The sequence below is a fragment of the Oncorhynchus mykiss genome, chromosome 18 (assembly GCF_013265735.2).
Source record: "Oncorhynchus mykiss isolate Arlee chromosome 18, USDA_OmykA_1.1, whole genome shotgun sequence".
Classification (NCBI taxonomy): Eukaryota; Metazoa; Chordata; class Actinopteri; order Salmoniformes; family Salmonidae; genus Oncorhynchus; species Oncorhynchus mykiss.
Genome location: NC_048582.1, coordinates 42,220,407 through 42,237,938, shown reverse-complemented (window position 1 = coordinate 42,237,938; position 17,532 = coordinate 42,220,407). Strand labels below are relative to the sequence as shown.

The following is a 17,532-nucleotide window of genomic DNA, read 5'->3' as shown; positions in this document are numbered from 1 at the left end:
CCACGCAGTTGTGGGTGAACAGGGAGTACAGGAGAGGGCTGAGCACATACCCTTGTGGGGCCCCAGTGTTGAGGGTCAGTGAAGAGGAGATGTTGTTTCCTACCTTCACCACACGGGGGCGGCCCATCAGAGACTCCAGGACCCAGTTGCATAGGGAGGGTTTGAGACCCAGGGTCTCAAGCTTGATGATGAGCTTGGAGGGTACTATGGCGTTGAATGCTGAGCTGTAGTCAATCAACAGCATTCTTACATAGGTATTCCTTTTTGTCCAGATGGGATAGGGAAGTGTGCAGTGCGATGGCGATTACGTCATCTGTGGACCTGTTGGGGTGATATGCAAACTGAAGTGGGTCTAGGGTGGCCGGTAAGGTGGCGGTGATATGACTAGCCTCTCAAAGCACTTCATGATGACAGAAGTGAGTGCTACAGAATAGTAGTGATTTAGATCCATTTTCTTTGCCTTCTTGGGTATAGGAACAATGGTAGCCATCTTGAAGCATATGGGGACAACAGACTGGGATAGGGAGCGATTAAATATGTCCGTAAACACACCAGCCTGCTGGTCTGCCCATGCTCTGAGGATGCGGCTAGGGATGCCGTCTGGGCCAGCAGCCTTGCGAGGGTTAACATGTTTAAATTTTTTACTCACATCAGCCACTGAGAAGGAGAAGAGGGGAGGGGGTGCAGTCTTTGTTAGCGAGCCGCGACGGTGGTACTGTATTATCCTCCAAACGGGCAAAAAAGGTGTTTAGTTTGTCTGGAGGTGTGACGTCAGTATCCGTGACGTGGCTGTTTTTGTATTTTTTGTACTGTGATTTCCTGTAGCCCCTGCCATTGAACTGCGACTCCACCTTGTCCCTGTACCGGCATTTCGCTTGTTTGATTGCCTTGCGGAGGGAATAACTACACTGTTTATATTCAGCCATATCACCAGACCTCTTTCCATGGTTAAATGCAATGGATCACGCTTTCAGTTTTTCGCGAATGCCGCCATCCATCCATGGTTTCTGGTTAGGGTAGGTTTTAATAGTCACAGTGGGTACGACATCTCCAATGCACTTATTTATAGACACACTCACCGAGTCAGCATTGTCGTTCTCTGAGGCTGACTGGAACATATTCCAGTCCGTGTGATCAGAACCATCTTGGAGCATGGCTTCCGATTGGTCAGACCAGTGTTGAATGGTTCTCGTCACAGGTACATCTTGTTTGAGCTTTTGCCTATAAGCTGTCTTGGTGTTCGTTTGATGGGGGATGTACACAGCTGGGACTATAACTGATGAGAATTCTCTTGGTAGGTATAATTGCCGGCATTTGATTGTAAGGAATTCTAGGTTTGGTGAGCAGAAGGACTTGAGTTCCTGTCTGTTATTATTATCACACCATGAGTTGTTAATCATAAAGCATACACCTCTGCCCTTCCTCTTCCCAGAGAGGTGTTTATCTCTGTCGGCGCAATGCATGGAGAAGCCCGGTGGCTGGTCCGATTCCGACAACATATCCCGAGAGAGCCATGTTTCTGTGAAACAGAGAATGTTACAATCTCTGATGTCTCTCTGGAAGGCAACCCCTGCTCGAATTTAGTCTACCTTGTTGTCAAGAGACTGGACATTGGCGAGTATTATACTCGGGAGCGGTGAGCGATATGCCCATTTACGAAGCCTGACCAGAAGACTGGTCCGTCTGCCCCTTCTGTGTCGCCGGTGTTTTCGGTCAGCTGCTGGGATTAGATCCATTGTCCTGGGTGGTGGTCCGAAGAGAGGATCTGCTTTGGGAAAGTCGTATTCCTGGTCGTAATGTTGGTAAGTTGATGTTGCTCTTATATCCAATAGTTCTTCACGGCTGTATATAATTAGACTTAAGATTTCCTGGGTTAACAATGTAAGAAATAATACATAAAAAAACGAAATAATGCATAGTTTCCGAAGAACGCGAAGCGAGGCAACCATCTCTGTCAGCGCCATTACAAGGGGTGTGAATACTTTCTGAAGGCACTGTATCTCCAATGGGCTATATATGCTATTGGTTGACTGTTAGAATTGGTTGTACGACAACAAAAATGTTGTTAAAAGTACCAATGCATTGACCTAGAACATGCATGGAGATCTATCTACCGGGTCTGCAGGTTTCTGGTCTAGCCCAGCCCTGCCGTTCTGCTTATTATTTGTATTAGACACTATTGATTTAGCTAGTCAATGATTTTTTGTTTTGGAGGAAGATGGATGTCTAAACCCACTAATCATTTGCATAGGCATTTTTTGTATGAAATGAAATAAAATATTGATATTGATTATCCTACCAAAACTATGATCTTGGTTGGGCTAGGATAACAGTACTTTAGTTCTCAGGGCGGGTGACATCACAATATGGCTTTGTCTCACTTTGTCTTTCTTGATTACTTTCGTTCCTATCTCCTCACCTGTATTATATCGCAACTGTATTGGAGGAGAACGTACAAGGTCACTACCCTCTCACCTTCTCCAGGAGGCAAATCGAGGAAGGATGAATGAAGAAATAGCCTAGCACTCACCTGTCAACTAGCTCACGTGCTACAGAAACCCTTCTGCTACACTCCCTGACCTCCTTTTCTGCGTCATCTTCAGCAGCCAGCAGAGCAGACTGTGTGAACTGAGTCAATCTAGCACCCACAGAATACATTTTGTGAGTATTTAATTCTGCTAAATTGACTCAGATCACATTGTCGGTGGCTGAGTTATACTGTTGGTGGGGTAGGAGGTGGGGAAAGCAGTGTGACTGTAGCAGAGGTGAGTTGCAGGTGAGTTCTAGTAGCCACTATGATGTGATGTCATCCCCCCTGAGACTTGAAGTAGTGTCTTCTCCTGTCTATCATGAATTGATTTATATTTTAATACCATAAGCATCTCAGCTGTGGGAGGATCTCCTCTGGCAATTTGCTTTCTTCTGCTATACTCGCTTTCCTCCTTCTCCAGTGGTTGCCATGCTACCACAAGGTCATGCAAACTCACATTCAAAGTCCAATGTGACATCAGCAAAGAGACATACTCTATGGAATCAGATAGACAGTCAAGATCATGGATCAAAAAAATGGAAAGGATGCCCATAAACAGAGAAAGAGAACATTATATTAACTGCTGTAAGGGGTGCGTATCTGGTGGCAGGGAAGTCAGACACAGGAGAGCAGAACTTAATAATAGCCGGAGCAGTTTAATAGTAAAACCAACGGCATAAGAAATACAAAGTATGGGCACAATAACCCGACGTGCACCAGTCAAACAAAATGTGCACAAACACTTACAATAAACAATACCACACAAAGACATGTGGGGGGGGGAAACAGAGGGTTAAATACACAACACATAATGAGGGAAATGAGAACCAGGTGTGTGGGAAAACGAAACAAAACAAATGGAAAATGGATCGCCGATGGCTAGAAGACCGGCGACGTCAACTGCCGAACACCGCCTGAACAAGGAGAGGCATCGACTTCGGCAGAAGTCGTGACAACTACCTATTTTACAACCAAGATATTTGATATGGCTTTGAGATATGGCGCGGTGCATGAGAAATACGCACCGGCCATTACGAGGGCATAGGCCTAATAGGTTTCATGGGTAGTAGTCTACAACTGCAAAGTTTTTTTAGGACATGAAATTTACTGTTGGATGTCCATCCAACAGAAAAGGTCATGTCCTAAATATCTTGGTTGTAAAATAGTTAGTTAATAAAGTGTGCTTTTTCTACGTTCATAAGCATCGTTTCCCCTTTTTAGATCCATATTCTTGGCTATCTACAGTGCCTTGCGAAAGTATTCGGCCCCCTTGAACTTTGCGACCTTTTGCCACATTTCAGGCTTCAAACATAAAGATATAAAACTGTATTTTTTTGTGAAGAATCAACAACAAGTGGGACACAATCATGAAGTGGAACGACATTTATTGGATATTTCAAACTTTTTTAACAAATCAAAAACTGAAAAATTGGGCGTGCAAAATTATTCAGCCCCTTTACTTTCAGTGCAGCGAACTCTCTCCAGAAGTTCAGTGAGGATCTCTGAATGATCCAATGTTGACCTAAATGACTAATGATGATAAATACAATCCACCTGTGTGTAATCAAGTCTCCGTATAAATGCACCTGCACTGTGATAGTCTCAGAGGTCCGTTAAAAGCGCAGAGAGCATCATGAAGAACAAGGAACACACCAGGCAGGTCCGAGATACTGTTGTGAAGAAGTTTAAAGCCGGATTTGGATACAAAAAGATTTCCCAAGCTTTAAACATCCCAAGGAGCACTGTGCAAGCGATAATATTGAAATGGAAGGAGTATCAGACCACTGCAAATCTACCAAGACCTGGCCGTTCCTCTAAACGTTCAGCTCATACAAGGAGAAGACTGATCAGAGATGCAGCCAAGAGGCCCATGATCACTCTGGATGAACTGCAGAGATCTACAGCTGAGGTGGGAGACTCTGTCCATAGGACAACAATCAGTCGTATATTGCACAAATCTGGCCTTTATGGAAGAGTGGCAAGAAGAAAGCCATTTCTTAAAGATAAAATCCATAAAAAGTGTTGTTTAAAGTTTGCCACAAGCCACCTGGGAGACACACCAAATATGTGGAAGAAGGTGCTCTGGTCAGATGAAACCAAAATTGAACTTTTTGGCAACAATGCAAAATGTTATGTTTGGCGTAAAAGCAACACAGCTGAACACACCATCCCCACTGTCAAACATGGTGGTGGCAGCATCATGGTTTGGGCCTGCTTTTCTTCAGCAGGGACAGGGAAGATGGTTACAATTGATGGGAAGATGGATGGAGCCAAATACAGGACCATTCTGGAAGAAAACCTGATGGAGTCTGCAAAAGACCTGAGACTGGGACGGAGATTTGTCTTCCAACAAGACAATGATCCAAAACATAAAGCAAAATCTACAATGGAATGGTTGAAAAATAAACATATCCAGGTGTTAGAATGGCCAAGTCAAAGTCCAGACCTGAATCCAATCGAGAATCTGTGGAAAGAACTGAAAACTGCTGTTCACAAATGCTCTCCATCCAACCTCACGGAGCTCGAGCTGTTTTGCAAGGAGGAATGGGAAAAAATGTCAGTCTCTCGATGTGCAAAACTGATAGAGACATACCCCAAGCGACTTACAGCTGTAATCACAGCAAAAGGTGGCGCTACAAAGTATTAACTTAAGGGGGCTGAATAATTTTGCACGCCCAATTTTTCAGTTTTTGATTTGTTAAAAAAGTTTGAAATATCCAATAAATGTCGTTCCACTTCATGATTGTGTCCCACTTGTTGTTGATTCTTCACAAAAAAATACAGTTTTATATCTTTATGTTTGAAGCCTGAAATGTGGCAAAAGGTCGCAAAGTTCAAGGGGGCCGAATACTTTCGCAAGGCACTGTAAGTGAAACTTTACACAGAAATACAATTCTCTCACATTACATCATTACATAGCATCCCATCATTTCACAAATAGTTTAATCTTTCCTCATTCATCCTGTACAGCAATTCGATGCAAGCCTCATAACTGAGGCTATTCTATAAACACCGTTATGGTATTGTGGTCGTATTGTCTCTCATGAGTTTCACAAAATTGTACCAAAAGGACCAGTTCGTAGCTGGATTCTTCACCAATCTTTTTATACCTTCTCCAGAACATAAATGTTGTTCGGACCTCAAGTTCTGTGAGGTGGAAGAAATTCCTTTGTTCTCTATGAAAACTTGAAAACATTTTCTCTCTATACTGTGGCCATGAGGAGATAATCTCCTCCAGGATTTTACAACCTGAGATCGCAGCAGCCTGAGTGTAGGAGACAGGGAGAGGGGGATGGGCTTGCTGTACCCAAAGAGGGCAACGTCATGACAGTCCTTTTTTCTGGAACTATGTAGAATTTTGATAAAAGGATGCACTTGAGCTCAATTTCAAGTCTCATAGCAAAGGGTCTGAATATGGTATTTCTGTTAATTATTTGTTATCAATTTGCTAACATTTCCAATAACCTGTTTTGTCATTAATGTCATTAAGGTGTATTGTGTGTAGATTGATGAGATGTTTTTTAAAATCCATTTCAGAATAAGGCTGAAAAGTAACAAAATGTGGAAGAATTAAAGGTATCTGAATACTTTCTGAACTCACTGTATAGTATGTTTCGCAAGTTCCTAACATATAATAGAAATTGTAATTCATAACATATAGGAATTGGTCGATGGACACCCACAAATGAATGCCTACGATACGAAACATAACGTATACTACATGTAGTGTTTTGGATTTACGTACAGAATAGGAAATGCTCTGAGAACAGGTTGCAGTGCAGTGGTTGTTAGTCTTTCACCTATGTCCTTTTTCCTTAGTGTTGCACCTGCATTGCCCATTAACAGTACTAGCCAATTCCCCTTATTGTTTTCTGTCCACCCTCTGTAGGGGCACTCAAACAGTAGCACATTGGTACATTCCACTGTGGTACACAAACAGTAGCACATTGGTAAATTACACTGTGGCACACAAACAGTAGCATACAGTGGTACATTCCACTGATATACTGTACATGTCATTGATACATTCTTCTTCTTCTACTTTTTCTTCAGTGGTGTACATGTGCTGCTCATGGGACACTTTCCGGAGGCTGATGGTACAGTTCTGGAGGGAAGGCCTGCCCCCGGAGGACTATGCCTTCTTCTTCATTGACCTGTTCGGCCACAGCCTGAGGAAGCAGCCCGCTAGGCCCTGGTACAGAGGAGACTCAGAAGATCACGCCGCCAAGAAGGCCTTCAGGGTGAGAGGGGGATGACAGAGAGGAATGAGGGAGGTCTGTAGGAACGAAGGGAGGGGGAGAATGAGTAAGGGGTATGGGAGAGGGATTTAGTGGGGACTGCGTCTTTGGGTCTGGGAAAAGCGCAATAAAAATCTGATTTATTATTATGCTGTAGTTATGAGTAATATACGACTGGTATGAAGGCGGATGAGAGTTTTTTTTACCAGGTAGCCTAAAAAAGAGGAATGGAAGGGGGGTAGAATGAGTAGAGGATATAGGAGAGGGATTTAGTGGGGTACTGTAGTTATGAGTGATATTATGATGGGAGGGAGGGTAAATGAGTGACGACTGAGCAAGAGATAAGAAAAAAAGTGTTAAATCATGCAGCTGTATCTGTAGGTAATAAGAGATTCATGTTACATTATTTTGATAAGGTTGTGAAACAAGAAGTTTCATCGGAATTTCAAGGAAATCGCATTAACCCGGTGAAAAATTGGAGTGTTTGCCAAAAAATGGCAAGGTTTTTCTGTGATATACGGTGCAATACGAAAGTATTCATACCCCTTGACTTTTTCCACATTTTGTTGTGTTACAGCCTGCATTTTAAATGGATTAAATATACAGTACCAGTCAAAAGTTTAGACACACCACCTCATTCAAGGGTTTTTCTTTATTTGACTATTTTCTGCATTGTAGAGTAATAGTGACAACATCAAAATTATGAAATGACACATATGGAATCATGTAGTAACCAAAAAAGTGTTAAACAAATTAAAATATATTTTGTGTTTGAGATTCTTCTAAGTAACCCCCCTTTGCCTTGATGACAGCTTTGCACGCTCTTGGCATTATCTTAACCAGCTTCATGAGGTAGAATGGAATGCATTCTATGGCGTCAGATGAATGGCACGACAGTGGGCCTCAGGATCTCGACACGGTATCTCTGTGCATTGAACTTGCCATCAATAAAATGCAATTGTATTCATTGTCCATAGCTTGTGCCTGCCCATACCATAACCCCACCGCCACCATGGGGCACTCTGTTCACAAAGTTGACATCAGCAAACCGTTCACCCACACGACGTCATACGGTTGTGAGGCCGGTTAGACGTACTGCCAAATACTATAAAAGGACATTGGCGGTGGTTTATGATAGAGAAATTAACATTCCATTCTCTGGCAACAGCTCAGGTGGACACTCCGGCAGTCAGCATGCCAATTGCACACTCCCTCAAAACTTGAGACATCTATGGCATTATTTTGTGTGACAAAACTGCACATTTTAGCATGGCCTTTTATTGTCCCCAGCACAAGGTGCACTTGAGTAATGATCATGCTGTTTAATCAATAGGAATGATATGCCACACTTGTAAGGTGGATGGATTATCTTGGCAAAGGAGACATAGTCACTAACATGGATGTAAACAAATTTGTGCACAACATTTGAGAGAAATAAGCTTTTTGTGCGTATGGAACATTTCTGGGATATTTTATTTCAGCTAATGAAACATGGGACCAACACACAGTTTTTATTTTTGTTCTGTGTAAAATAATAAAGCAGACCTTGAATATTCCTTTGAGCATGGTGAAGTTATTAATTTCACTTTAGATGTTGTATCAATACACCCAGTCACTACAAAGATACGGGGTGTCCTTCCTAACTCAGTTGTTCACCATTATGCCAATGGTTACTTTAAAACAGTTAAAGAGTTAGGTACTCCACAATACTAACCTAATTGACAGAGTGAAAAGAAGGAAGCCTGTACAGAATAAAACATTTCCAAAACATGTATCCTGTTAGCAACAAGTCACTAAAGTAATACTGCAAACAATGTGGTAAAGTAATTCACATTTGTCCTGAATGTAAAGTGTTATGTTTGGGGCAAATCCAATACAACACATTACTGAGTACCATTCTCCATATTTTCAAACATAGTGGTGGCTGCATCATGCTATGTGTCACGACTTCTGCCGAAGTCGATGCCTCTCCTTGTTCGGGCGGTGCTCGGCAGTCGACGTCACCGGTCTTCTAGCCATCATTGATCCATGTTTCATTTTCCATTGGTTTTGTCTTGTCTTCCTACACACCTGGTTCCAATCCCATTCATTTATTGTTGTGTATTTAACCCTCTGTTTACCCTCATGTCCTTGTCAGAGATTGTTTATTGTTGTGATCGTGATTTATGGACTGGTGTGTGACGGGTTCTTGTACCCACGTTTATTTTATTATGTACTTTGGTTTTGGAGTTTGTTTTACGTTATTAAACTACTCCATTATACCAAGTTTGATTCTCCTGCACCTGACTTCCCACCTACACACACGACATGACACTATGGGTATGCTTGTAATCATTAAGGACTGTGGAGTTTTTCAGGGTAAAAAGAAACGGAATGGAACTAAGCACAGGCAAATCCTAGGGGAAAACCTGGTTCAGTCTGTTTTCCACCAGACACTGGGTGATTAATCCACCTTCCAGCAGGACAATAACCTAAAACACAAGGCCAAATCTACACTGGAGTTGCTTACCAAGAAGACAGTGAATGTTCTTGAGTGGCCCAGTTACAGTTTTGTCCTAAATATTGTTGAAAATCTATTGCAAGACTTGAAAATGGTTGTCTAGAAATGATAACCAAACAATTTAACAGAAAATAATCATGTGCAAATTTTACACAATCCAGGTGTACAAAAGAGATTTACCCAGAAAGACTCACAGCTGTAATCACTGCCAAATGTGCTTCTACAAAGTATTGACTCAGGGGTGAGAATACTTAGGTAAATTAGATAATACTGTATTTCATTTGGGATAAATTTGCAAAAATGTCTGTAAACATGTTTTCACTTTGTCATTATTGATTATTGTGTGTAGATTGGTGAGAATACAAATCAGTTTACTCCATTTTGAATTCAGGCTGTAACACAACATAATGTGGAATAAATCAAGGGGTATGAATACTTTCTGAAGGCAATGTACTCTATGTACCTTTTTTTTTCAAGAGAGGAATGGATGAGACAAAGGAATGAGGAAAATATGACTATGCCAAAAACATGCTACAGCTGAATATGTCTGATTATATCTCCCAATACACAGTAACACTGTATGAGAAATATAGTGTGTTTAGCATGCAGATGACTTGTCTTGATGACAGTACCCAGACAGCAAAACTACAACCACACCTACAATGTTACGGCCAGTTACCACTTGGTATTATGGTCAGTTAAGCCAAGCTAATCCATTTTCCCAGCATACTAAACCATTTGACAAAACAAACTTGCACAGTGAATGGAAGTTATGTCAAGTTTGTCCCTCTGGCGGACATTTTAAATAGATGCAAGCTGGAACACAATAGTGGGGAAAAAACGTGCACCTCTAGCTGTGTACAGCGCTGTCCGCATGTTTTCTAACCCTAATTAGCCATGTACATTAGTCTGTACTGTAAATCAAATGTATCTCACTCCTTCACAAATAAAGTCTAGAGCTTCGTGTGTGCTACACCTTCTACGTACACTCTTAGAAAAAAGGTGCTATCTGGAACCTAAAAGGGCTATTCAGCTGTCCCCATCGGAGAACCCTTGGTTGGTTCCAGGTTCCTTTCCATAGAGGGTTCTACCTGGAACCCAAAAGGGTTCTACCTGGAACCAAAAAGGGCTCTAACTGAAACCCAAAAGGGTTCTCCTATGGGAACAGCTGAAGAACCTTCTGGGAACCCTTTTTTCTAAGAGTGTGCAGCATAAAGTTTGGTATGATTTTTAGATCCTTGAGTTTTTACAGAATGCAGGCTCTGACCAATATCACCACATTCTTAAATTACAGCCATGTTTTTACTCACGAGCTCGTGGAAGATCGGGCTCCTCCTCTTAAAAGTGTCACATGTAGCACAGAGCCCATTTGTCATACATTCCTATGTATTACATAGGTAGAACATGACTCACGCCATGAGTATTATAGATTATCTCTTGCCTAAATGTGTAAAGCCATGTTTAATTACTTGGTCAGTATGTTCAGTTCAGTTTTTTTTAAATACTGATTGCCGTCTCCTCTTGCGTCATTCACTATTGTTGTAACGTCTACAATACAATAAGAAGAGCGAGCAAGGAAATGGAAAAATCAAGTAGATTGGAAAAGTGAAAGAAGGCAGCATGTCACGAAGAAAGAGTGAATGCACTGAACATACAGAAAGACAGGGGAAAAAGAAAAGGATGATGAGTCTGCGGTAGGGAAACAGAGGGAAGGGGTTATGCTAATCGTATGGGATTTTGCCTCACTATTAGCTATTTCAGATGATGGAATGTGGGGGGAAAAAAAGAACACAGAATGTGGGAGAAAAAAAGAACACCGAATGGGCATCAACACTGTCACATGACCCGAGTGGCTGGATGAGTGAGAATCGCAGAATGGCGAACTTACTAAACGACTGAGAGTTTGACTGTGTGATATTAGATTGCTTCTTGTGTAAATATTTTCCATTTGGGATTTTAACATCCACTCATTTCATCATGACTGAACACTCATTTCATCATGACTGAACACTCATTTCATCATCACGCAACAGTTTGATGCATGTTCACTTGCAGTCTGACTTGTCATCAACCAAATTATACAGACTGCCTGAGAGAATGATATGAGAAAAAACAACACTGTTCCCCAAGCGCCGAAGACGTGGATGTTGATTAAGGCAACCTCCCGCACCTCTCTGATTCAGAGGGGTTGGGTTAAATGCGGAAGACACATTTCAGTTGAATACATTGTTGTTCAACTGACTAGGTATCCTCCTTCCCTTTCCCTTTCTTGGAGCTCCCAAGTGGCGCAGTGGTCTAAGGCACTCGAATCCAGGCTGCATCACAACCGGCCGTGATTGGGAGTCCCATAGGGCGGCTCACAATTGGCCCAACGTCGTCCAGGTTTGGCCGGTGTAGGCCATCATTGTAATTTGTTCTTAACTAACTTGCCTAGTCTTTTTTAAAACACAGGTGGGGTATACGGCATTTGAGAATTCGTCATTGGCTTTGATACTCTGATTGGTTAGAGATGATCCAATCACTGATGACTTTGTTTTTGTACAGCACCCCTCATTTTGACGTCATCACAAAAGGTTTCAACGACGGCAGTCTGAAGTATGTAGCAAACATAGAGCTGTGGAAGAATTCAGTTTGACTCGTCAGGCAAGATGGTCATACAATACCATGGGCCATTTAGATATTTGATTTAGAATTTTAGGACCCCTGTAGGCACAGTTGAAGTCGGAAGTTTACATACACCTACGCGGAACCCAAACCGGCTGCGCGCTTGCACCATCGTGCATAAATGTATTTTGTCCCCCTACACCAAACGCGATCACGACACGCAGGTTAAAATATCAAAACAAACTCTGAACCAATGACATTAATTTGGGGACAGGTCGAAAAGCATTAAACATTTATGGCAATTTAGCTAGTTAGCTTGCACTTGCTTGCTAATTTGTCCTCTTTAGCTAGCTTGCTGTTGCTAGCTAATTTGTCCTGGAATGCACAAGGTCCTCTTCTCCGACAATTAATCCACACATAAAAATGGTCAACCGAATCGTTTCTAGTCATCTCTCCTCCTTCCAGGCGTTTTCATCATTTAACTTATATGGTGATTGGCATCTAAACTTTCATAATATTACCACGACAACCGGCAACAGTTCATCTTTCAATCACCCACATGCGTATAACCAATGAGGAGATGGCACGTGGGTACCTGCTTCTATAAACCAATGAGGAGATGGGAGAGGCAGGACTTGCAGCACGATCTGCGTCAGCAATAGACTTCTATTTTAGCCCTTGGCAACGCAGACGCTCATTGACGCGCGCGAGCAGTGTGGGTGGAATAATTGAATAACATAGATTCCTAAATTTATTTTGCAATGCTCGAGCACGCGACTCGAGCGGTGTAGTCAGTGTATTAGGTTGGTGTCATTAAAACTTGTTTTTCAATCACTCCACAAATTTCTTGTTAACAAACTATAGTTTTGGCAAGTCAGTTAGGACATCTATTTTGTGCATGACACAAGTCATTTTTCCAACAATTGTTTACAGACCGATTATTTCACTTAAAATTCACTGTATCACAATTCCAGTAGGTCAGAAGTTTACATACACTAAGTTGACTGTGGCTTTAAACAGCTTGGAAAATTCCAGAAAATTATGTCATGGCTTTAGAAGCTTCTGATAGGCAAATTGACATGATTTAAGTCAATTGGAGGTGTACCTGTAGATGTATTTCAAGGCCTACCTTCAAACTCAGTGCCTCTTTGCTTGACATCATGGGAAAATAAAAAAAATCAGTGAAGACCTCAGAAAAAAGGATGAACCAGACCTCCATAAGTCTGGGTCATCTTTGGGAGTAAATTCCAAACGCCTGAAGGTACCACATTCATCTGCACAATACAATAGTACGCAAGTATAAACACCATGGGACCACGCAGCCGTCATACCGCTCAAGAAGGAGACACGTTCTGTCTTCTAGAGATGAACGTACTTTCGTGCGAAAAGTGCAAATCAATCCCAGAACAACAGCAAAGGACCTTGTGAAGATGCTGGAGGAAAAGGGGTACAAAAGTATCTATATCCACAATAAAACGAGTCCTATATCGACATAACCTGAAAGGCCGCTTAGCAAGGAAGAAGCCACTGCTCCAAAACCACCATAAAAAAAGCCAGACTACGGTTTGCAACTGCACATGGGGTCAAAGATCGTACTTTTTGGAGAAATGTCCTCTGGTCTGATGAAACAGAAATAGAACTGTTTGGCCATAATGACCATCGTTTTGTTTGGAGGAAAAAGAGGGAGGCTTGCAAGCCGAAGAACACCATCCCAAACGTGAAGCACAGGGGTGGCAGAATCATGTTGTGGGGGTGCTTTGCTGTAGGAGGGACTGATGCACTTCACAAAATAGATGGCATCATGAGGGTGGAAAATGATGTGGATATATTGAAGCAACATCTCAAGACATCAGTAAGGAAGTTAAAGCTTGGTCACAAATGGGTCTTCCAAATGGACAATGACCCCAAGCATACTTCCAAAGTTGTGGCAAAATGGCTTAAGGACAACAAAGTCAAGGTATTGGAGTGGCCATCACAAAGCCCTGACCTCAATCCTATAGAAAATGTGTGTGCAGACCTGAAAAGGCGTGTGTGACCAAGGAGGCCTGCAAACTTGACTCAGTTACACCAGCTCTGTCAGGAGGAATGGGCCAAAATACACAAAACTTATTGTGGGAAGTTTGTGGGAAGCTACCTGAAACGTTTGACCCAAGTTAAACAATTTAAAGGCAATGCTACCAAATACTAATTGATTGTATGTTAACTTCTGACTGAGGAATGTGATGAAAGAAATTAAAGCTGAAATAAATCATTCTCTCTACTATTATTCTGATATTTCACATTCTTAAAATAAACTGACCTAAGACAGGGAATTTTTACTCGGGTTAAATGTCAGGAATTGTGAAAAACTGTGTTTAAATGTGTTTGGCTAAGGTGTATGTAAACTTCCAACTTCAACTGTGTCAGAAAAATATATTTAGAAACGCATTGAATGACACATTCATACGTGGCAAAACAGATAGTCAAAAAATAAATCAAAAGGAAGTGTTTTGAAGTATGTATCCTTTATCTGACAGATATAGAAAGCTCAGATTTATATATCTAAAAAAATATGTGTATTGACACATACTCTTATGATGTGGAAAGAACCTATTCATCTCCAGTCATTTTTACAGACACCGGCGGAAGCAGTTGATTGAGACGCGGCCCAGAAGTCTCTCTTAAACACACAGACTTTGATGAACACAATTATTGTGCTATTTAGATTTAATTCAAATTTTACAAGTCCCATCTGCTGATGTCACAGACGCTATCTTGAGTACAGCATTGGGCCAATGTGCCAATGATGTGTTGAAATTGGTTTTCTGTCCCCAAACACCAGTCTCCTGTTATTCAAATTTTCAGTGCACCAGGTATTCCTGGTTGGTAATGGTCTTATTTCAGACACTGATTGTTTGGAAATTGAAAACAGAATTCGGATCCCTTGATTTTTTCCACATTTTGTTACTTAACAACCTTATTCTAAAATTGATTAAATATTTTTTTCCCCCTCATTAATCTACACACAATACCGCAAAATGACAACGCAAAAGCATGTTTTTAGTAATGTTTGCAAAAGTATTAAAAAAAAATCTGAAATATCACATTTACATAAGTATTCAGACCTTTTACTCAATAGTTTGTTGAAGCATCTTTGGCAGCAATTACAGCATCGAGACTTCTTGGGTATGACACTGCAAGCTTGGTACACCTGTACACAGTATGATTCTGCCACCACCATGCTTCATTGTAGGGATGGTGACGGGCTTCCTTCAGAGGTGACGCTTGGCATTCAGACCAAAGACTTCAATATTGGTTTCATCAGACCAGAGAATCTTGTTTTTCATGGTCTGAGAGTACTTTAAGTGCATTTTGGAAAACTCCAAGCAGACTGGCATGTGCCTTTTACTGAGGATCTGGAAGCCACTCCTCAGTGGCTGATTGGTGGAGATTGGTGGATTGCTGCAGAAATGGTTGTCCTTCTGGAAAGTTCTCCCATCTCCACAGAGGCACTCTGGAGCTCTGTCAGAGTGACCATCGGGTTCTTGGTCACCTCCCTGACCAAGGCCCTTCTCTCCCAATTGCTCAGTTTGGCTGGGCGGCCAGTTCTAAGAAAGTCTTGGTGGTTCCAAACTTCTTCCATTTAAGATTGATGGAGTCCACTGTGTTCTTGGGGACCTGCAATGCTGCAGAAATGTTTTGGTACCCTTCTCCAGATCCTGTCTCTGAGCTCTACGGACAATTCCTTCGACCTCGTGGCTTGGTTTTTGCTCTGACATGTATATACAGACAAGTGTGTGCCTTTCCAAATCATGTCCAATCAATTTAATTTACCACAGTTGGACTCCCAATCATCTTGTAGAAACATCTCAAGGATGAGCTCAAATTTGAGTCTCATAGCAAAGGGTCTGAATTCTTATGTAAATAAGTTTTTTTTTTTTTTTTTCAATACATTTGCACAAAAAATAACTGTTTTCGCTTTGTCATTGTGTGTAGATTGATGAGGATTTTTTTAAATTTAGAATGAGGCTGTAACGTAACTAGAAAGATTACCAGGACATATACTCAGAGCATTTGTCTTCACTGACATTTTCAAACTCTCCATGAGAGAGTCTGTAATACCTACATGTCCCTGTGCTCAAGAAAGCGATGGTAACCTGCCTAAATGACTACCGCCCCGTAGCACTCACGTTGGTAGTCATGAAGTGCTTGGCTCACATTAACACCATCATCCCGGAACTCTTGGATGAAAGAACAAAGGAGGATAAAAGACAAGGGGACAGATTTGATTGTTGCACATGGTCCATTAACACATAAACGAAAAGGCTTGATGCGTCTTCTGTTGTTGTTTTGCTGTAGGCTAAGCTCTTATACTTACTGATCTCAGAGCAACCATGTATTCCCTCAACTCTAGCATGTGGTTATGAAGTCCTGTGTTGTAACTAAGGGTGATGCATACATAACAATTACAAATATAGCTGCGAGCAGCAGCAATGAACGGGGTTCACAGGATGCCAGAAAGGACACATGGTCAGTTTGATAACAAAGCAAGCACTCTATCATGTAGAATCAATCTTAACTCTCCTTCCAGACTCATATTAAACATCTCCAATACAAAATTAAATCTAGAATCAGCTTCCTATTTCGCAACAAAGCCTCCTTCACTCACGCTGCCAAACATACCCTCGTAAAACTGACTATCCTACCGATCCTCGACTTCGGCGATGTCATTTACAAAATAGCCTCCAACACTCTACTCAGCAAACTGGATTGCAGGCTATCACAGTTCCATCCATTTTGTCACCAAAGTCCCATATACCACCCACCACTGCGACCTGTATGCTCTCGTCGGTTGGCCCTCGCTACATATTCGTCGACAGACCCACTGGCCCCAGGTCATCTATAAGTCTTTGATTGGTAAAGCTCCGCTTTATCTCAGCTCACTGGTCACCATAACAACACCCACCCGTAGCACACGCTCCAGCAGGTATATCTCACTGGTCATCCCCAAAGCCAAAACCTCCTTTGGCCGCCTTTCCTTCCAGTTCTCTGCTGCCAATGACTGGAATGAATTGCAAAAATCGCAGAAGTTGGAGACTTATATCTCCCTCACTAGCTTTAAGCATCAGCTATCTGAGCAGCTAACCGATCGCTGCAGCTGTACATAGCCCATCTGTAAATAGCCTAAAAAATCTACCTACCTCATCCCCATATTGTTTTTATTTACTTTCTTTCTCTATTGCACACCAGTATTTCTACTTGAACATCATCATCTGCACATCTATCACGTCAATGTTAATTTGCTAAATTGTAATTACTTCACCTACTATGGCCTATTTATTTTCTTACCCCCTCACGCCATTTGCACACACTGTATATAGACTTTCTCTATTGTGTTATTGACTGTACGTTTGTTTATTCCATGTGTAACTCTGTGTTGTTGTTTGTGTTACACTGCTTTGCTTTATCTTGGCCAGGTCACAGTTGTTAATGAGAACTTGTTCTCAACTGACCTTCCTGGTTAAATAAAGTTGAAATAAAAAATCGAAATTTAAAAAAAGTGCAATCATAAGTCTAAATACAAAATATGGAGTGAAACTGACCATGGTTCATGAGGAGAAGATTATTTTGAGCATTGGCGTTACATATGCAAGGCATTAATTGTTTATAGTTTCCTTGTT

The 17,532-nt window shown here is 41.6% G+C and overlaps 1 protein-coding gene across 2 annotated transcripts in view; it reads left to right on the top strand.

The window, feature by feature from the left end:
- LOC110496297 (atrial natriuretic peptide receptor 1) overlaps nt 1-17,532 on the top strand; it is a 122,933-nt gene that overhangs the window by 30,152 nt on the left and 75,249 nt on the right. For both annotated transcript variants that reach the window (XM_036952864.1, XM_036952863.1), the window contains exon 4: nt 6,584-6,771. In XM_036952864.1, coding sequence (XP_036808759.1) covers nt 6,584-6,771 — 188 coding nt within the window. The remainder of the gene's footprint in view (nt 1-6,583; nt 6,772-17,532) is intronic.